The sequence below is a fragment of the Anopheles coustani genome, chromosome 2, assembly GCF_943734705.1.
Source record: "Anopheles coustani chromosome 2, idAnoCousDA_361_x.2, whole genome shotgun sequence".
NCBI classification, from domain to species: Eukaryota; Metazoa; Arthropoda; class Insecta; order Diptera; family Culicidae; genus Anopheles; species Anopheles coustani.
In genome coordinates, this window is record NC_071289.1 from 90,331,018 (window position 1) to 90,352,816 (window position 21,799).

Below are 21,799 nucleotides of genomic sequence, written 5' to 3' on the forward strand. Positions count from 1 at the left end.
CCATCCATCTGGCCGGTCGGTCGTTTTGAGCTCGTCTTAAGGTAGATTTACGATCTGCACGATGGCTCTCACCTGAGCCGAGGGCATCGTGTTCCATGAACGTTTTCTTTTATAACTCTCTTTGCCTAGCTTCAAAACCGCTGGCTTTTGACGGAGAGTTGTTTGGGAGTAAATTACAGCCTTTTAATAAAGGATGTTTTTTGTTTTATTGTAACATACACACAAGGTGAACTTTACTTGAGTGGGATCTTATGGTAAATCAGTTAATAAAGCTTGGAAAACTTATCTAGAGCAGACGGTGCTTCACAATAATATCAGGAGTCTGCATATTTTAACTCATATTTCATATTTAAACTCATGATTTTTCTTGTCTACTTTTACTAATTATTCCCTCTTTATTTCTCTTTTATTTTCTACAGAATGATTCCGTCAGATGGCGAAAGTTAGCCATCTTCCAATGAGGCGCTATCCTACCGATCAGCCAGCAGCCGTCAATGTAGATCCAATTAATTTCTATCCTCCAGCTAATGGTAGCCACAATCGGGTGAGTTTAATGATGTTTGTGTTTTCTGTGTTTTTACAATTTTTTGTACCATACATTGAATTTCTTTATGATTGCCTTCCCCTGCACGTGGTGACCTTTTTAGTGTCGCGCTTTATGCATAAGCCTTTCTTTGGTCAGCTCTAAGCGATTGGAAACATTTTTGATTAGCTCCAACGCTTTATCTATTAAGTAACAAACTTAACGGCACACACAACGTCAAAGCGAAGCTCAACACAGTCGTTCTGCAGGTTGCGTATGGAAGAAATGTTACACGCAATCTGCTTCGGTGGAAAAACATTATATCAGAGTACTGAGCAAAAACAACAAGTCTGTAACAAAAAAAAAGCATACCTACCACGCCGTGCAAATGGGCACATAATAAAATTGCAATGACGAAAGGAAAAGTAAAGATACAAAAACGTCCCACATTCATTAAACAAATGTACTTTGGTTGTAACACGCATAAAAAAAGTAAAACCCGACACGTTTATGCTCACACCTACCGCGGTTGACATGCACTGACAAAAGGCACGAAAAGCAACATGTGCAGTAGTGAAGGGGATGGTTGGGAAAAACAGACAATCCATAATATAATGCTTAGCTGGGAGAAAGGTGAATTGGTTTTTTTTGCCCTTCGGCCGAGGTTAATGCAAAATGTAAACGCAAAGTGTCTGCGGCATGAGATCATAAAAATTATGCTCCACGGAAATGATTGATTCACCCGTATGTTTATTTAGTTTATCTCGAGCTTATTGTGTATGAAGTGTGTTTTTGCTGAAAGATTATCCAAAAACGAGAATGAAGGAATATTTGAAAATATTTAACTCGTGACTCGTGATGTAATTATTTATATTAATTATTTTATATTCATAACTCAGGATTTATTTTCTATTACATTTAAGCATTATTTTTTGCATGTAAATTAACGATTTTCATAACGGTCAATGTGGAAAATATTGATCCTTTTCTGCATGTATCGTTATTGGATGATTTTGAATCGTAGTAAAATCATTTCGTTTGTTCTCTGATGTTGCGATCCGCTTCCGGCGAATGACAGTTAAAAACTTCGTTTCCCGCTTAATCCTGTGGGAATTTTATGGAGTGTCTTCCGGAAAATCTCTCGTCTGCCTCCCCCCCATTCACTACACTTCACTGGTCCGCTGGAGCGAAGGTTTAACTTTTTCATTCACCGAATGCTGCCGGAAGCAGCCGGAAGCGGTACCAAACAGAACCATTCTGACAAGGTGCTCACGGTTTCGGTATTGTTTCGCATTTTTCCTAGCACACTTTTCCAGAGGCAGTGGGATTTCCGACACCCGTTCAACAATCGGAGGCAGCTTTTTCTTTTCCCGGCTCGATAAGCGAATACACCGGAATTAGCTTGAAGGTCGTACGTTAGGGTTTTTACCAATCGCGAGGGAAAATGTGACATTCATCGAACGGCGGAAGTTAATAACTTTCCCCTGCGGGATTGGATTCCAAAAGGAAGTTTTCGAGGGCCTACGTTAGGGTAAAATCCCATACGGTTGTCGGTGGATTCCCTCAGGTGATACTGGCGTTAGCAGTATCAGGGACATATTGAACAACTTCGATGCTCCAGATGTCAACGAAAGTGATAGGCAATTATTTTCGGAAAAGTTTCTGTCAGATATTGAGTTCTACCGCACGGGACGAGAACTTTCCACGACTGATAAGATACGAGCCTGCATGATTATTACAATCAGCTCTACGCACAGCTGACATAGTTCAGGGACAATTTTAACATCGACGTTTGAGATCTTCTTTTTATGTCAATGAATTAAATGAGAGAAGTAAAATGAATAATGTTCTTGTAATGGTTATATATCGAAATTTACTGCAGATTGTTTTATGTGTAGGCTACATTTTTACAATCAATCCAACCGTCATTCAATCTTTTGGGTGGTAATAAAATACTTGAACTTTGATTTCCTGTTGCTGTCAATTTTATTATTAACCATTTTACGGCAACCATAAACTGTTCTTCCCCACCATATTATCCCTTCCGCTGTTTTACGTTGTTTTCCTTCTTATCAAAGAGGATGCACAATAAAATCAGCTTCTGTTGAAGGTACCATTACAACGAAAGGAAACGATAAGCCTTGAAGCATCTCCCCAAGGCATCAGCTTTACGTCGGACGATCGAGTGACGTTTTCCGGTCGCATCACTCCGGCAAAGTCGTAGGTCAGTCTCCGCTTTCGGTAGGTTTCGATCGAAGTAAAAGTGATTTCTCCATCATATTCTCCGCGCATAAAACGCCATATACCGCTTCCGTTCGCGCTACGTTTTCCCCACGAAACGGAAGGGACAGACAAATTGATGCCACCGGAATGCTTTTGCACGGCGCAAATTATCAGCATCCGATCGGGGGTAGCATCTCGAATTCGATCTTCACGACCTCGACCGGGGACGTCAATTAAAGACGACTTGGCAGCTGTCCCGGAAAGCGCATCGCACTTGCAAAGGGGTTATCACCGTCCGAAGCGCACCGAGAGAACGTTCGGCTAATGGAACTGCAGGAGGGGAGTGGCGATGGGGTAGATAATTAGCGGAAAAAAGTGAAATGGATTCCCTAATTGACGAAGCTAATTGATAAAGTGTGCTCAGTGTGTGACGTGGTCGGTGTTCGGTCGGCCAGTTTTCTTCTTTCCGGGAGGGAAAACGCAAATGCAAGGGAACGTGACCGTCGAATTCGTCACGTAACAGTCGTTCGATCGAAAGTTTGGTTCATGCATCGATTGTGATATGAACTAGCGAAAAATGGGTATTTATGATTAACATCTGCGAGACAGGTTGAAGGTTCAATACATTTCATCCCATTATAAATTTCCCACTGAATCGTTTTAGTTTGAGTTTCCTCCTTAACGCCTCTTCTTAATATTCATACAAAAACGTTCAACCGTCCCGGTTTCATAATACCTGGCCCAATACTGCACGAAATGGATACGTTAATATGTCGTTCGCTAATCGGACGAGCATTTGCAAAAGTTATGTGACGCGATTTGCATAGCGCGAGGCCACGGCAGACGAACACTATCATCATGCCGACGTAACCGGAAGAAATCGGCCACGAGAAACGAGAAATTGGTAATGTGGTTGATTTTTGCCATGCCTTTCTCCATGGATTTGACATCGATTTCGTTTGACCCGAATACCGCCCGGCCATCATCGGCCAGGAAGCCAGCTATGTTAATGATGGGCGAGCACGCACCTTTCGGTGATGTCGGTGACGCTTCCGGGAGTCGGAAGTTGTGAGGGAAATGTCGCGAAATTCAAATGAGGCTTTCGTGATTTTGGGATGGAAAAATTTTACGCCACTCGAGGTTCGAATGATAACTCGATTTTATTGCGCTCGTGTTTGTTTATTGTCGTCGGGATGTTTCTTTTTATGCTCATTTGCATCATACATTTTTATCGCGGGCTTCCACAGGCTTGATCTTCCAGTTCCGGCGCCTGCCCGGTAAACGGATGGGTTGCGTTGGATTTCCGCCTCCATTTCCAATGCCCTTCCGGAGTCGGCTTCTCTTTTCAGTTTTTCGTCATTTTATCATCCGAACTTTTTTATTCCGTAACGAGATGGTAAAAGTGTCGTCGATGCTTACGCAATCGCCAGCCGATCTGGTAAACCTTTACCTTTAATTTTGGTTGATTTGATCAGAGAATAATAAAGTTTAATATGCATCTCGTAAACACGATTAGGATCATATTGGATGCCTTCAAAGCATAAACCATTAGTTCCTTCTATGAAATAATATGAAAAATCATGTCTCAAATGTTTTCTTTTTGCAATGGTAATTCATAAATGATGACGAAGAAGAAAGAACATCCTATTAGAACGAAATTAGAGAAAACATCCTATTAGAACGAAATAGTACCTCTTTGAAATGCATTTATTTTGAACTCATGTGAATATATCATGCAAAAGTTTTTTCATTTGTTCGGCTCGTTTGAATGCATATGTTCCCAGCGAGCCCAATGTGTTTATATAAATGCATGAACTACATTCCATTCTGTTTCTTGCCAATAAGTTTTGTGGGGCTTTTGTGATGCATTCAAAACTTGTTTTTAACTTTTTTTAGCTGAAGCTTCTTTTTGCCTAATATTATCTGAACCACGTATAGAAGATCTGAATAGAGTGAGTAAAAACATGGAGGCAAAGCTAAAATTTACATTTAATGAATTTCAACTTGTATCCATATTCAGCGTATGTCTCCTGGTGCGCCATTTCCCAGCAAACACCGACAACCCCACCCTGGGAGTGGAAAACATGCTCTGCATCCTCGTTGTTGCAATTTTAATTTGATTAACTTTTCTTCGGAGAAAAGTTTTTCAACCCCGCAACCGTCATCGTTATGATCCTTACGCTCTCTACTTTTCGTTCCTCTGCTTAACGGTGAGTTTTATAAGAATCTGCTCGCGCCCCCCTCCCAGTGCATGCATTATCCTTGTGAAAGTTTACTAAAGATCGGAGGGTGTATTTTTTGCGTCGAACGAGGAGAGCTTAGGCTCCCTGTTCCGTACGTCGCCATGTTAGGGCGTAATTTGTGCGGTCTTGTTCGCATGATGCTTTCATTGCAAGTTGCATTAAAGGAGGAGGGAAAAATTGTGTTTCAATTTGCATAGATGATCCAGGCTGAACGGTTAGGCTCCGTGCCCGTGGTTGGGAGTTTTCCATCACTAGAGTAGGGTGTGCAATTTTATTGTGATATAAGAGAAAAGGAAAACTTGACATCAATGGTATTCAAATTTGGAAATGCACATTCACTGTAATGTTTTAATGGCATTAACATGGACATTTACGTGCGTTGGTTTTACTCTTACTCAAGTGAAAACTCTTAAACACCTATTGCTGAATTATGTTCATGATACAGGATCAAGTTGGCCATGTTTATATGTTCACTGTCTTCTTTTTTTCAACGTTAAAAATCCCGTGGATACAAATCTGGCAAAGTCTATCGAAATAAATTCTCGTTGCGCCGACTAACAGGCATTCAATCGTAATCTATTGGCCTCAGTTCACTCACGACCATCCCACCACCTTCACCACCCTCACCGTCATCATCATCGTTGACATCGGTGGTGACTTTTCTTCCCCGACCCGGAGACCGTTGGGCAGCCGTGAACCCAGCAGCTTCATTCCTTCCCTGCCATGCTTCGCTACGGTAGATTGAGTTCATATGCCGTAACATAACTCCGAAGGAAGGTGAAATCCGACCCAGTCCGGTATGGAAATGGGATCGGACTGTTGCTGCTGGGCCCGCGCGGGGGAAAGCGCGACCGTTTTTCCCAATCCTAGGCACGAGCCAAAGCGTACGGTCCCGGGGAAAAAGGTTAACTGGAAGCAAACGGCCGGAACTTATGAGTTCTTCCGGTGCAAATAAGCGGAACCGAATGGGTTCGGTTTTGCGTGTGCAGTGGGTCGAATTTCATCGCTGTTCGTTTATTGGCAGTTTTTCGTGAATCCTTAACGTATGGTGGTTATTTTTTTTCTCGGTTTTGTTCATGTCCATTTGGTCAAAGGCGAAGGGTTATGCGTACTATAGAGGTCAGCCGCACAATATATTATTCAATTGTAACGCTACATTGTCAAAAACGTAACTTTCGTGCACTGATTTGAAACCGGTTTTTTTGAGATCTAAAACAAACGAAGCAAGCTTGCCATATAAACGACATAAAACATTAAAATAAACAATCAAATGCTCGTACGCATCAGGCCAAGCTTTCAAGCAAGCACTAACAAGACTCCAAGAAAAAATCACCGCATTCCAACCTTTCCATTCGCCAGGATGCGGAAAATGGATCTCCCACCGTACGGGAAGCTAAGCCATATTTCATGTTGCGGTCGACCGCGGGAAATTTAATAACTGTAGCGAACGCGCCCTTGCGGCAAGCGCCCATACTGCACGCCGAGTCCTTCAACAACACGACCCAATCACTGCCACGGATTTGACTTTTGACGTTCCACCGCGCACGAGTCGCATCAAAAACTGTGGATCGTTGTCATCCGCCGTCTAATAAACGCCCGAGGGGGTGGTGGTGGCAGTAGGGTGAGGGTGTCGTAAAATCATGTGTAAATACTGCTATAAAACTGCGCCAAGATTATCGCCATAATCCGCTAAAACCTCGTCGCGAACGATGTGGCACGGTGCCGTAAAATTGCGAGCGTTCGCAATGCTGCAAGCTGAGGGTGTAATGTTGCGTTTATGTGTGTGTGTGTGTATGTGTGTTTTTCTCTCAAGCCCAAATTTCCTTGTGGTTTTAGTAAAAATTGAAACCATCCTCAATCGCACCGGGGAAGTATGACAAAGTCAAACATGACATGACGTTTGACTTTGATGGAAATAGAAAACAATCCTAGCACGCGGTGGAAAATTTCCCAGCCAGCCACCCTAGTTGAATTTGTTTTACAAATTAAGGGACATTGTTGGTTTTTCTCAATTGTTTAGTCAGGAGTTTATTTTTTGCGTTTTTTTTTTATCCCTCACTTTCATTCCCAGTAATCGCGCTTTCTTCTCACGAACAAACCGCCCGATGCTGTTCATTTACTCGACAAATTCTCAAACAAACGCGCCTTCCCCTCGGGGGATCCCTGTAAATGGGAAAAAGCTTCGGCGGAGGGACGGAAAACAATGTCCCCGAAACCAATCGTGCCCAGGAAGCTGAAAACCACATTTTACGACCCGATTCAGTTCGTAAAGTTTGATGCGAGCGGCAAGAACCCGGTGGTATTGCAAGGCAAAGGGAACCTCGAAAGCTCATTGCCCGCGAGCTCACTCCCCCATTATGGACCTACCGGATGTGAGTGGGGAGTGGGAGGCAACGGAAATGAAACTTAAGACGCATCAAACCACGAAAATCTTCCCTCGCCGTTGGTCATAACCGTGGCCATGGCTACGTGCTCTTTAGGGACCGTTTGGAACCGGGCGCTTTCCGTGGATGATTTTCCGCGCTAAAACTAGAACGAGGAAGTGAGTCCTGGCACCGATCGGTGGAGCGCAGTCTAGCATTAAGTGGAAGCGGTCGGCTTCCAATCAAAGCATTTGCGTTCGTCGCTGAAGTTGTGCTTCTCGGTGGTATTCCTTTCCCCTCCCGAACCACCCGGATTTTCTCAATCTTTCGGACGAAAATCGAACCACACCGTCGGCGGCGTTATTGAAGCTTGGGCGCATCAGCATGCGAGAAAACATCCATACGTGCATATCGAACACCGGCCAAGCATTGTGCGGGCTTTTCCCAACTTCCTTCGTTAGGATTTTTGCGTTTTCTTTCGACAGCACATCCTACGTGACCGGAACCGGAGCTCGGAAGCAGAAGGAGTACAGCAAATTGAATGCGAACAGATTTGTGTGAGCGGAGGGGAAATACTGAGCGGTTTGCTTTTCCCGGTAAGCCGTGCTTACCCTTTTGCGTACCTTTGGTGAAAAATAAGATTTTTCCCGCTGAGTTCGTGAGCGAGTGCATGGTCGATTGAAACCGGATAAAGAAGGGGTTTGGTGCAACCCTAGGTGAGGATTGAGATATTTGCGAACTCATCGATCCATGGCGTGGGCAATGGCTTGCACAGAGAATAAAGAAATTTCATATGTTCCCATCCGGAAAATACCTCTTTTATAAATATTCTGGCTCTTCAGTTGAAAGAACTTTTTAATTTCGTTAGGATCAACCCATCATTTTATGCTTCCAACTTCAAATATACCATTCTGAGTGTTCTTCTTTTTCTTTTTAATTCTTGCAGGCTCCAAAAACTTCCGAGAAGAACAAGAAAACATGGGGCCAACGTCTTAAGCTTAGCAAATCTTCTTCCCCAGCCGAAGACAAGCAGCAACATCAGGGTCAGCCGAGTAACGGCTCCAGTTCGGCTCTGGTTCCCTTTGGCTCCCGCGGGTACGACACTTCACTAGACTTCAACGGCAACGGTCAGTTATCGCCTTCCACCCACGGACCCGCAATTTCCTCCTCCTCCTCCTTGAGCTCAACCTCACCGTCCCCCGGGACAGGCTCGCCGGGGACCTTCTCCAATGTGCACCAGCTCGCCACGATGAAGTACGCGGAGACGTGGGTGTACGGCACGGTGCGCGGAATGCCCCCGCCGCTGCCCCTGTCCCACCCGCACCATCCACATCACCTACCGGCGATGTACTGCGCCCCACCGCCGCCCGAAGTGGCCGTCCTGATCTGCTGCTGCCCGGAGTATCTCTCCGGAACGAAGCGCGAGATCAAGAAGGCGACGGTGTGCAAGAAATGCAAGGGCTCGCGGCTCCCGCTGGCCCCGTTCGGGGGGACGGTGCGGCTCACGTCCGGTGCGACGTACCTGGCACCGCCACCGTCCCGCTCGAGCGCCGGTACGGTTAAGCTGGCCGCGACGTACGGCAAGAAAGCACGTCCCACGATCTTGGGCAATGGGAATCCCGATCCGTACGACTTTATGCGCCGCTCACGACTCACGCAACCGTCCGAGGCTGGAGGGGGGTCGAAGTCGGTGAAGAGTAGCTTGAAGGAGAAGCTGCGCGGGAGAGCTAAGAGTACCAGCCCTTCGAGGGGACGCAGTGGGAGTACATCAACGAGCAAACGGTCGTCTGCAGCGAGATCACCTTCCCCAACGCTGACTAAGAATGGTTCCCGGGCGAATCGGTGTAAGGTGGAACCGTACCAGGACTGCTGGGTCGGTGAACCCGACCGGGAGGAGCTGCTAGACGAACTGAGTCCTCCTACGAATGGGTCCATCATCACCAACGGTTCGCAGAACCGAAAGTCCATCTTGCGCTGCGACGTTAATCCGTACGACTTGATCTCGCTGAGTGGAGTTGGAACTAGCGGCGCTGGTAGTGGTGGGGCGATGCTGAACGAATTCTCTCCGGCCGACACTGACGGCGAGTTCGACCTGCACTCGCAGAAGTACGAGAACATCCTGGACTCGCTGTACGCCAACCGGTACAACCCGTCGGCGACCAGCAGCATCGCGGCAATCAATGGCCAAAGAATCAAGCTGTTCGATGACTCCGGAACGGGTGGGTCCGGCGCGCCGGTGTACGACGATGTGGACGAGTTCGTGTACGATCCCGTCGAGGTGCTGGACATGGTTGAGCCTCCGACGGCGAACGGCGTTGAAGATCCCGCCGCCGGCACCAACGGAACGCCGGAGCGTCCGCCGAGGGTGAAAAAGCAGGAGGCAACCAAAGAAGCCGACGACAGCCGGTCCCTGCCGTCGTCACCGATCTCAGCCTCGGATCCGGCGGTGGCGCAAAGTGCAATAAAGTCGATTCTCAAGCGTCCGTCCTCGATCGCATCCGGACCACCGTCCAGTGCGGTCGCCCCCGAGCGGGACACGAGTGCGCCCGGTTACGACACCATCCGCCTCAATCATACGCTCGTCCAGCGTCTCGCCAAACTCACGACCAACGGAGGCGGACCGGACGGAGGGGACGGACCATTCAGTAAGGCGGGTACCATCAGTGCCCGAAATCTGACCACCCGGGCGAACATCTCGCCGGACAAACGATACTCCGGCTCGCAGTTCTACCTTCCGACGCCGGTTCCGGTGCCGGAACTTGCCGGCTCGGAAGCGCCACCTGACACGAACCAAACGCTTGGCGGCCGCAAGAAGGTGCACTTTCTGGTGGAAAACGAAATCATCCACGACGATGACCGGCTGTTCGCCCGGATGCTCTTCACCGAGGTGAATCCTCCTAATGGCGCAGCTGCAACCGGTCCGGAACCACCGGCTCCTATGTCCACCTTCACCGGAGGACAGACGAATGGGATGAACGAACAACAGCAGCCAGCAGACAAGCCGGAATCGCCAGCCTCTGAGGGCGTGAAGCTAGGCCGGGACCAACCGGGAAACGTAACACTCTCCCTGCCCGCGAAGACACCGAACGCCGCGAGGCCAACGAACGGCACTAATGAGGGTAAGTCGACAGCTTTTAGACTTCCTAATTATTTCCTAATTGCTTGTTTGCCACCGGGATTAACGTCGCTTTCACTTGCTCCTGGCAGAAGGCGAATATCATTGGTGATTGTTTTATTCCTTCCACAAATCGGACGCCCATCAAACCTTGTAACTGTAGGTTCAGGGTCGTTTCCATCTCAAGTTTCCAACTCATTTCCTATTCAACCAGCCCGTTGTCCTTCCCGGCCCTGGAGCACATTTTCTTCGGTAAACATTTGCATTGCAATCGAAGTTGTCTACGGGATTCGGGGCGTCCCCGGAAGCTTCCAATTAAAATCGATCCTATCGATCCGGTACCATTTCGAACGAGGTTGAGTTCCATCTTCCATTTCTCTTCTTGGAACCACTTTTTTTCTAAACTGCTCCTATTCCAGCACACACGTTTGAGAGTTGCCAAGACGTCCAGCATGCCAATACTTCCGCATCGTGACGAACGAGGAGGAGAAGGATGGTGTTTGTCGGAATCGGCTTTGACTAATTGAATAATTTACACCTAAGATCGGATCGGATGGTGTCGGTGTGGGAGTTTTTTTTCCCCTCACCCACACCCCTGTTCACCAATCAGACACATCAAAACCGTTCAGAATGATTGGCAATTAGTGTCAGTTCTAGTGGTACTGAATGTCTGCCGACCCGGTTCAGGTAACGAAAGGGACCTTGATGCGGTGGTTAAACTGGACCATGATGGGCAGCTGGGGTTTTCTAAATAGGCCCCAGAATTCCAGTCTCGAGGAACCAGTGATGGCTAATTCACATTCGTTGGGAATTTTTGTTAGGGAAGTTCTTCTGCTTCCTATGTTATATCCGAGCGTATGTCCCTAGTACCTTTCCGTAGTACCTTACCAAAAGTTCTTCAGCTTAATCAGAAGCTTACCAAATGTTCGTCAGCCCTGGCTTGAGCCTCATCAAATGTCTAAATTGAAAGCTGGAATGACAAGTGGTCAGTGGGAAATGGACAAACCGAATGGAGCACTGCCGAAATTGGACAATCCATCCGAACAAAGCGGTAGAGTGATTAGTAAGGAATGATCCCAACAGCCAGAGCACCTAGCTTTCATGCTCTCGTTAGTCTTTTGGAAATGGATGGAAACATGGCACCGTTTTGTGGCAACTTATCTTTCTAGTATCACATGCTTCAATACGTGTGTGCATCTGGTTGAGGGATTCTAGCTAATGAATATGCTAGTGGGTCCCACAAATCGGAACTCCAATGGCTGGCCACCACGCATTCGGTGCATTTATTCAAGTGCATGCACCGGTGCTAATTAAAATGATCCATTACTTCAAATTTCTCACGATGATATACAAATTTCAGCAACGTTTTCCCGTAACGCCCGTAGTTTTAGCAAAGGTGCATGTTGGGAATTTCCCACGAACGGTCGTCTGTGTCCAATGTACTTCCAAATGAGGAAACCTCTGCGGAGGTCCTGTCCGTGTACGTACTCGTACCCATCGGATATTCACTCGTTTTTCGCGAGCTCAACCTGGCAGACCTTCTGCCTTTGGTCCGTTCTATCGAAGCGGGTGCTTCGAGTCGCAGCCCGCAGGTTGGTGCGATGTTTGTGATGGCAAATTTTTCCCGACCTGTCCTTCCGGTGCCACGTCGGTTCGCGGTTTCTCCGGGTGGCAGTTTTGCAATTGATTCGACAGAAACTAATGCCCATTATGTTGTCATTTTTCGGCACATGTTTCGCCCCAAAAATATTTGCATTATTGCGGCCACCGATGGCGCTCGTACTCGTACAGGTGCGGTCCTTGGGCTACGGAAGCACGAGGTTCATCTGCAACCCGTTGCAACCTGCGGTGCTTTTCCGCAGTTTGCTGCACACACACACACACACACACACACACACACACCGGTGCATATGCCGGTCCACATAACCACCGCCGCGAGGATTGATGTTATAGTCCGCCGAACTTGATGGCCGCTAATTATATAGAATTAGAGTTTATGCTAATCCAGCGCCGACATGGACGCCCGGGCACGGCGTTATCGAGCCGTTGTTGCCCATTTCGGGGGGTGCGATGGTGGTGTTGGACGGGGGGTGAGGAAAAAGGTTCGGCACAGGGTAGCTGCGGGTTATCGTTCGCTGAACAAGCCCCAAGCGCTACGGCTACAAGATGGCCTGCGGCGATTAATCGCTGCGGTGGTTTTGGCCATTCCGTGCCAAATCGATACACTCGATCGATTCGTGGGTTTTGGAAAATGGCACAGCTGCAAGTTTTCGAGCGGAAGCTTGGAATGCTCGTGTTTGGGACTCATCTAGTGGCAGGGTTGCAGGTGCTGGCCTGACGGACTTTGTTTCAGCATTTGGTTGAAACGAATAAAGGAGAACTTTACAACATTGTATTTCTTTCGTCGTTTACTACAGATTGGTGTGTAGAAAAACGTTAGTTTGTGTTCAAAGAAAACTATTTTTATTTTGGTACTACTTTATTTTGTTGCTTTATCATCCATTTTTGTTTCATTTCGAATGATTAAATAATTTTAGATTTCTTCAAACGTTAACATTTCCCTTTATCATTTTTTGAGATTCTTTTCATATTAATAAAGTTTTTCCTATCGAGAATTCTGATAAAGAACTGTTGAGTTTGTTTTCTAATAGAACTGATTTTCCCCATTCATCATTTCACTCAAATAATAAAAAAGAGAGTATTTAAATTTCCACATGTGAATAAAGTTAAGCTTCTGTTTCCTCGAAAAAAGAAATGCATCAGATGAAAGCGGAAACGAATCCCCGAAAAGTTCATCTGACAGCACAGAGCATGCCGATAAGCCATTGATTCTTGTTACGATAAATCCTTGACCTTTTCTTGACTCCCCAAAGACCTCAGATTTCACGTAGGACAAACCCCAACGCAGAGGCGGGTGGAAAAAAGGGATGAAAAACTGGGTGGTAAAGCCATCCGGAACCAAATGGAGGTAACCGGTATGAAAATGGATCGAGTCGCCTTCCGATTCTTCAACTTCCGATGTGTTTTTTCCCTTCCCCCTCTCTATCTCTCTTCCTCGCCCTTCTTCTATTGCCGGGGGGGAAAACCCATCCCCCGTAAAGGATACCTTTGCAGGTCGGGAAAGAAGGAAAAGATTGGAAAATTTGCCTATCACGTTTCCCGAATGCCACCGGCGTGTGCGGCGTGGGCGTTCGAGGCGGGGAGGGCTAAGGATGAAAAATTTGTCGAAAATTATTTGCGATACAACGTGAATTCCCTTCCCTTGCTCAATGTAAATTTTTCCCCCATGTCCCGATATGGGATGCCGATCGGTTCGCTTCTTTTCCCAACAAATCTCAGAGGAAATTTCGGGTGGAAGTGGGTAATGCTTGAAAAGGCTGGAAAGTGAAATTATGGCAAATATTTTAAGTCAAATCGGTAACCGTCCGCCCTGGGGTGAGCCCGGGTGGGGCCAAAGGCTCATAGTATTCCGGATCCGGACCCTCGGGGGAAGGGAGCTTCTGGGAAAACCCTCGCCTGTCGATTGCCAGGGTTTTGAAGCTTTCGCATAAATCACTGAGGCAAGAAATAAAATAACATGATTGGGACCAGCCAGCATTTATTGTTTGCCCATATTTCTCCCGAGTGTCCCAGCGCGACGGCGACGTAGGTGTACTACAACATGTGTCATTGCTGCTGGGACATTCGGAAACACCCGGGTGTACCCGGGTTCACTTCCGTTCTTGGTTTCCCTTTTTCCGAATGTTCGATAGATCGAATCGTTGTGATTCTGCGCCCGTAAAGCAGCTTCCGGATAAAATCCCCTGTAACTACAAAACAACTTACGGCAATTTCTCAACGAACCCCTCCCCTGGAGGGACCCATCTCCCAACATTCTGGCAAAACTATCAAAAGGTACCCGGGAATCTGTACTTGGAAGGACCGGAGCTTGGAGCGATCGGATACACAGCACCATGTGGGGTATTTACATGTGAACTTTGATTTCGATTCGCTACCCCTCCGGCACTGTTGGGGTGGTGGATGGGGGTGAAATACAAATTGTCGTGCCACACCTACCCAGGATCCAGGGGCGGGACGTTCACAAATCCGCAACCGGGGACACGCTCGAGGGACAATTCCTTGTGGAAGTAATCTTACGCTCAGACGTGTGATCATTCCCTCCACCTTTTGCGGGAGCTTCCGGGTGAGGCAGGCGATGGCATGGGGACTTCGTCCCGGATCCTTCGCTAGCGCTGGGTGAGGATAGCGATAAGAAATTCTACAAACAAACGTTTGTCTTCGAAACGACCTTAGCGAACGGCACGGCGAAGACGCTGCAGACACGATTATTGCTCGTTCCCGTTCGTCGTTGTCGCTGGAGCAGAAGTTTTTCGCACACCACGACAGACAGAGCTTCCTGTCCCGGTGCATTGTTCCAAAGCCGGGTTCGGTACCGGGGTCCAATCGACACCCTCCTGCTTTGGATGCGGAAGTTCGCCCGTACTTTTCATCATCACTGTGCCGTTGCGATTCGAGAATCGGAACCGCCTTTTCCCTCGGTGCACGAAAAGATAGTTGTTTTCTCAGTCCGTGCGCTTTGTAACGCAACAAGGCGATGGTGGACGCCCAGCGTAGGGTGGCGTTGAAAACTTTTCCCGTCCCATAACACGACCGGAGGAAACTGCACGGGTTGGGAAATCTTAAACAAAAATAGTACGAACCTACTGGAACAACATCACACGATTTTCGGTCGATGCAATTTCTGGGCCGTTGAAGATGGCGTCGCTTCCGGTTGGTTGGAATTTCGGTCTTTCATCAACGGACGATTGCACCGTGGAGGACGTTTTCAAACCGCGGTTTTATTTCATTTGAATCAGAGCAAGTCTTATGAAAAGTATATTGCTATTAGTTTAAATGAGTACAGATGAAAACCCTAACCTTTTCTTTTTACAATGTGCAAACTCATTGCTCGTTTTATTAACGTTGCAATTCACCTAAAACACAACCAAAACCATCAAATATGTAATCACACCGTTCGCAATTGGAAACCAATTCCCAGCTTGTACTCATTATTCATTCATCACATTTTGCACCCTTTGTACAATCATCAAACAAACACCCAGCGTGGCACCGTATGTCCCTTACGCTCGATACCGTTCTGAACTGCGAATCGAACGGATTGACCTACGTGTTACCGGGAACTGGAACTCAATCAATTCCGCCTGCAGCGATGGTGGCATTTGCTGCAGTGTAAATTTGATTCGCTCCAATAAGTTCAAAACCTAACTAACGCCAGTATCGCCCGTGAGGTGAAACCACCAGGAAGCCACTGACCTGGAACTCATCATGAACATCAAGCGTGCTCGGAGTTTGGCTACGCTACGGTTTCACTCCATGAGGACTGATTCTACTCCCGATTTTAGTCCTGAATCGGTTGCGAACAATGTTTACGGTACAAACTTTGTTTTGCAGGGAATTTCTAATTACGTTGAGTGGAAATTTGTCGTATACACAATGTAACCTCAAAGGCGAAAGTAATCGACAAGATAGTGAGGTTTTTTTTTCTCAGTAGGTTTCGTTCGCTTTTAAATCAGTACCGTGAAAAATAATTACTAAGTGCGCTTTAACTAAGGAGGTGCAGAGTTCTGTTGCACAGGGGTTTTAATTCGCGTCTTTTTCCTTTTTCTTCCCAGAACGTACGAGACCGAGTGCCGTGGCGACGGTGTTTCAACGGAGGACCGGACCCGTTCGCAGAAGCTTCAGTGACAGGTCATCGCCTACGAAAGCAAACGGTGATGCCGTGGTCCTGAATGGCGACGGTGTGAGTGCGGGAAAGGGTGACCATTTCAACGACACGATGGCACTTCGCGGAAGAAACACCCGTGTCGATTCCCGTACGGCTTTCGAGGATGAAACAGCATCGTCGACTTCGTCATCGTCGTCGTCGTCGGACTCGTCGTTTGGATCGGTGGCTTCGCTGTTGATTGTGGGCAGTGCAGGGTTGGCGAATGGGGGAAAAGCTCGTCCAAAGCTTCCTCCGCCACCTCCACCACCGATGTCACCGGGGAAGGCAACCGCTGTTCAGAGCGTCGAATCACCGTCGAACGGCGTTGACCATTGTCAGGATGAGCGACAACGTAACAGGGATAGCAACGTGTATGAGGATTTTTGCTTCAGCCTGATGGCCGGTGTCAGGCGTTCGAGTAGTGACCGCAGCAGCTCGACATCGACCTCCTCCCGCACGGTGGTGCAGGTCGCGAGCTCCCCGCTAGCGGCTGGGTCGCCGGGAGGACTCTCCACCACCGGGGCCGTCCATCGGCTTGAGATTCGGCACGATCCGGAGCCGGAGGAGGAGCAGTATCAGAAGAAGACGTCCATCATGATCACCGGGGATGACTGCTACTCGACCGTAAACGTGGACGGTGCCAGTGACACCCCGATCTATCAGTCGTCCGTGGTGGTAAACGATGGTGGCAGCGCGGTAGCCACAACGCCAACCGAGATACGCCAAACAGCGTCGAACACCATCACTATCAGCGTGAGTTCGCCGACGTCCACGCTGCAAAACCGAGGTAACAAGCAATCGGACAGAGTGGGTCGCAGCGAATCAACCGAACCGGAGACACGAGACGAAGAGGACCGAATTACTAAGAACAATGAGCGAAACAGCGGGTTCCTTGGATGTGGCACGGTCGTCTCGATGGGTGCCGATGACTCCTCAACCATATCGCACTCCACCGGCACTTCGATAATTCCTATCGGAGGCAGCAACAACAGCATTGTGATGAACGGATCAGCGGACTGCACCAAAAGCACCACGGTGACCAGTGGTCGAACGTTGATTAATCTTGACTTTGATCGTCAAAGGGACTCCATTAGCGACGTTAAGCAACTATCATCCCCAGATGTTGCTAAAAAACGCCCCACTGAACAAGAGGCAGTCGCGGGCGGGCCAAATGACGCGGACGCACAAGTTCCTAGCGATTGCAGCGATGATTCCAAAGAGACCCCGGACGTACTAAAACCTGATGACAAGGGTCCACAGTTGAACAAGCAGAACCCTGTCGATCAATCACCCACTCCGGTGGTGCTTCGACGGACGCTCAAACTGTCCGCCGAGCCGGTCGCAAGTTTGCAGGCAAAAGTTTGTCGCAACAGCTTCATTGCCAAGCTGCTGGAGGATCCCACGCTGAGCCAACTGGCCGAAGGTTTGGAGTACGAGCTGGTGGCAAAGCTGATCGAAAACTCGCTGCTCCGGCTGAAGGAATCCCGCAATGGGCTGGACATGAGCGGTACCAAAGACGAGGACGACGTGTCGAAGATGATCGAGCAGTCGTTGCTGAAGATACAGGAGGAGCGTACCAAGCTGGGCTGCACGGCAGCCCTCGTGTCGGCGAAGGTGCAGGAGCGTGAGGCGTCTCAAAACGCCAGCAAACGGAGTAGCGTCAGTTCAGGCAATAGCTACGGTTCGGCAGCGGCCTACGAGTTGATGGAGTTTGGAGATCAATTGGGGGATCTTAGTGATTGTTATCAGAGCTGCAGCAGCGATCTGACCGTGGACGATGACACGAACTCGTCTCGGAGTAAGTTCTACCAGATGCTGGTGGATGCCACACTTTCCGAGATCGAGATCAACACGACCAACGATGACGACCATCACTATGAGTCGATCCGGCTGAACGGGGATCCGATCTATGAGGAGATAAATGACATTCCACCACCACTGCCCCTGACCGCACCTCCCGTCGATGACGTTGACCTCGAGAAGCAGCGTAACGCACGGTCCATATTTGAGGGCGCTTCGAAGTACGACATCTTGTCGTACCTGGTGGACGCGAAGGAGCGTGGTATTGCGCAGGAAGAGTCGTACGCTGGGTTCCAGTTTGGCGGTGCGGCCGATATTATTCTCGAAGAGGAAGAATCGGAACCGATCACGGACTTGCGCCACCATCAGCGCCAGATATCGGATATAAGTAGCAGGTTGAGCCACATCTCGAACGTAAGCGACTCGAGCGAAGACACCTCGCTGCTATCGTCCGTTGGAGGTGTGCAGCGTCCGAAGGCGTCGGCAGAGATTGAACGCAACGACTCCGGTGTGGGTTCGGAGACGAGCAAGACGTCACGCAGTCGGTGGCAAAATACCGCCTCCGTGTCGTTGCTGAACAAGATCGCGCCGATCCACCTGTGCGAGGACTGTGACGGCCCAGTAGAGACGCAGGTCACGGAATCGGGCGTCATGTACGCACCGCTGGTGTGCCGCAAGTGTGGCAAGAAACGCGCCGAACGCAAGGAGATTATCACCGAGATCGTCGAGACGGAGGAGAAGTACGGACGCGACCTGCAGATCATCCTCGAGGAGTTCTACCAACCGATGCTGGTGGCCGGGCTGCTGAACCAAGACCAGCTCTCGGCAATCTTTTTGAACGTGGAAGAGCTGCTGGAGAACAACCAGTTCTTGGCGGAGCGAATGCGCGACGCGCTCGACATCGCCACCGAGCAGGGCGACGATGACCTGCTGACGGTTAACATTGGCAAGATCTTCCTCGAGGCGGCCCCGATGCTGCACGCGTTCGAGAGCTACTGTGTGCGGCAAGGGGCGGCCAGTCTGCTGCTCGCCAATCTTGAGAAGGAGAAGGAGCTGTTACGCATCTTCCTACGTGTCTCGCAGATGGAGAACGCCGTGCTTCGGCGCATGAATCTCAACTCGTTCCTTATGGTTCGCTACTGAAATTAGCCAACTTTTAAAATTAGTGTCATGTTAACAGCCAGTTCTCTTCTGTTTTAGGTCCCCGTACAACGTGTCACCAAGTATCCGCTACTGCTGGCCCGCCTGTACAAGGTGACACCGGCGCACCTCGAAGGCAAAGAGCTGCTCAAGCAATCACAGGAAAAAATCGAACTGCATCTCAACCACATGAACCGCGAGGCGAAGGACGTCCCGACGAAACTGTGGCGTCGAATCTCTTCTTCCAGCCCGGGACGGAGGCTGTCCTGTGAGCTGGACATGATCAACATCAAGCTCCGCAAGATGGCCGTCGATGTGCTCGAGTGGAACCACGAGGAGGTTCGGTTTGCCATCGAGGGACGGCTGCTGTTCACGCAACCGAACGATGGTAACTGGAAGAAGAGTCGCACGATTAAGCTGACTTCCATCAACGCACTTCTGGTGACGAATGGAAAGGTAACGAAAAAAGGCAAACAACTCCGGGGGCGTAGCCGGCCTTCATGTGTTATTTCACGGAGCAATTTATGTTGTGTTCCTTCCGTGGCATCCCTGGTTTAAGTTATTTCTAATTAGAGACCATTAACCCAGCAGTGGTCTCCGGACCGCGAGTAAATTAATACATAAACATTGGTCTGCCTTTTTTCTTCACTAATGAAGATAGGTAGTCGCAAAGCTGTTCAGCCTGGAAATAGAAAGAAGAGCTCCACCTGGAGATCCTTTTTGATTTGAAAAGGGGTTTTGGATGGAGGATCCCGCCCCGAGTATGATGAAGACAGCTGCTGGAAACCGTACATAAAGCAAATTCCATTCAACGACCACGCGTATCGTTTGGTGACCCCGTTTTCCACCGGAGGGAACCTGAGGCTCACTTTAAATTTTCATTGGTGTGTCACCGGTCACCCATTTGTCTTTCCCAACGACGGCCAGTCGAGGGCCTGAAGGGATATCGTCTTCTTGGGTTGGGGTTTTCTGAATCCTTTTGGCTTGCTTTTCTTTTGTCCTTTTCAACCCGGTTTCCTACCCACCCACAGTTTACGGTGCGGTGTCAAAAAGCGCCCACTACAAATCATGATGAAATGCAAAGGTGAAACACTTTGGCCTGGCTTCCCGAGCCAGCCCTCGAGATTGTGCGGATTGCACGGATTCCTGCACGGAAAGATTTCCCAACTGCTGAAATGCATGTTTTTGCACATACCTCTTTTTCTTTTCCATACAGCCAACGGCCAGCTACAAGGCGGACCGTGCCCTGTCGGAAGCGCTCAGCTTTCCGCGGCACACCGGCATCCGCGAGGCGTCCCTGCTGCTGGTGCGGGAGAAGGGCGGCCGCTACACGCTGCTGCGGGAGCCGCTGTTTCTCGACCGGTGCATCGTCTGCTCCGAGCACGACTGGGAGGACTATTTCGAGGTGCAGGAGATCCTCTCGAAGGAGTCCTTCATATTCAAGGTACCGCGCTGGTTCGGGGACGTGCCACGGCCGTGCATCAATATCTGGCCGTTTGCAGACGGACGTTCTTACACTCTGACTTTGCTCTTCCATTCCACAGGCTGAGGACGGCACGAAAACCAAACAGTGGTACGCCCAGCTGCAGTACCACTCGCAGGGCATGGGCACCTGGCGAAAGCGTCGAAATGCGCTTGCCAACATCATGATTAATGGCATGATGACACGAACGTAACCGAAGGCGGCCCCACCGTCACCGTCACTCTCACACTCCCATCCTGCCGATGATGATTCCCCCCCCGCCCAGAAGAAGTCGCTGGTGGAGCAGACGAGGAGGAATCGAAATCCCGTGCCAACCCCGCGTGTATTTGTATCCGAGTGGGCGTGTGTAATTGTACGTTTTAAGTTCCCTTTTGGTGTAGTTTTGATGTGTTAACGTACATAACGAGAGTAATGCTAAACGCCGTGCGATGGTACGCTGTGTACAGAGCAAGATGGCCAACGGTTTGCTAGTTTTCGTTTATGCGTTATCCCGATAAGGAGGGTTTACAATATCAGATGACCGACAGCAGGGAAGCTCCTTTTATCGGAACGGGAAACGTCTCAAGAAAGATTATTTATTCGATTAGCCACGTATCGAATGTTCTCAACTCGTACTTAACGGAAAAGAAGTTCAATTTTAAATGCTTTGCTAGTGTCCTGCGTCTTCACCTTTTTGGCACGTGAACAATCCTTTTTAATGTTACTTTCCTCTTGCCTTAGATCGTTTACAGAAAGCTAGTTCCAACCGATAGGGTGATCATTTTTAACAACCTTATTTCACTGTATGTTGCTGTTTAAAACACAATTCGCTTTATATGTAAAAGATATGTAGTAAACAAAATGGACTTTCGATACGAACGGAGACCGATAGAAACCGTTTTCTCGTGTTATTGTAAGTAGTGAGCGAACAGATGAAAAAAAAAAACAGAAGTAGAATAGTAGAGCTTTGCAGTCGGAAAACGGAATGCGAAAGTAACTAATTTATCTAACTTAGCGGGAAAAAAGCAAACGTTTGATGATTTGCGAAAGAAGCGTCCTGTCTCTGTTTGCCTCAAACACTGACAAAGGTCGTGAAGATTGGCTTAATGCCGATGGATAAATAGGACCGGAAATGATAATCGCAGCCTTAAGCTTTCAAGCAGATG

The 21,799-nt window shown here is 48.6% G+C and overlaps 1 protein-coding gene across 1 annotated transcript; it reads left to right on the top strand.

The window, feature by feature from the left end:
• Window positions 1–433: 433 nt before the first annotated feature.
• Window positions 434–20,847, top strand: LOC131263779 (uncharacterized). The gene is made up of 6 exons (XM_058266033.1): window positions 434–544; window positions 8,299–10,471; window positions 16,140–19,162; window positions 19,232–19,627; window positions 20,388–20,615; window positions 20,716–20,847. Exons 1-6 carry the CDS (start codon window positions 434–436, stop codon window positions 20,845–20,847), a joined length of 6,063 nt encoding a protein of 2,020 aa, XP_058122016.1.
• Window positions 20,848–21,799: the final 952 nt, after the last annotated feature.

Bases quoted from the DNA above. Each gene is read 5' to 3' on its own strand.
- LOC131263779 (XM_058266033.1), top strand. From the start codon at position 434: ATGGCGAAAGTTAGCCATCTTCCAATGAGGCGCTATCCTACCGATCAG. The intron at 19,628-20,387 runs GTAACGAAAAAA...TTTTCCATACAG, and splicing joins TTCTGGTGACGAATGGAAAG to CCAACGGCCAGCTACAAGGC. The intron at 20,616-20,715 runs GTACCGCGCTGG...TCCATTCCACAG, and splicing joins AGGAGTCCTTCATATTCAAG to GCTGAGGACGGCACGAAAAC.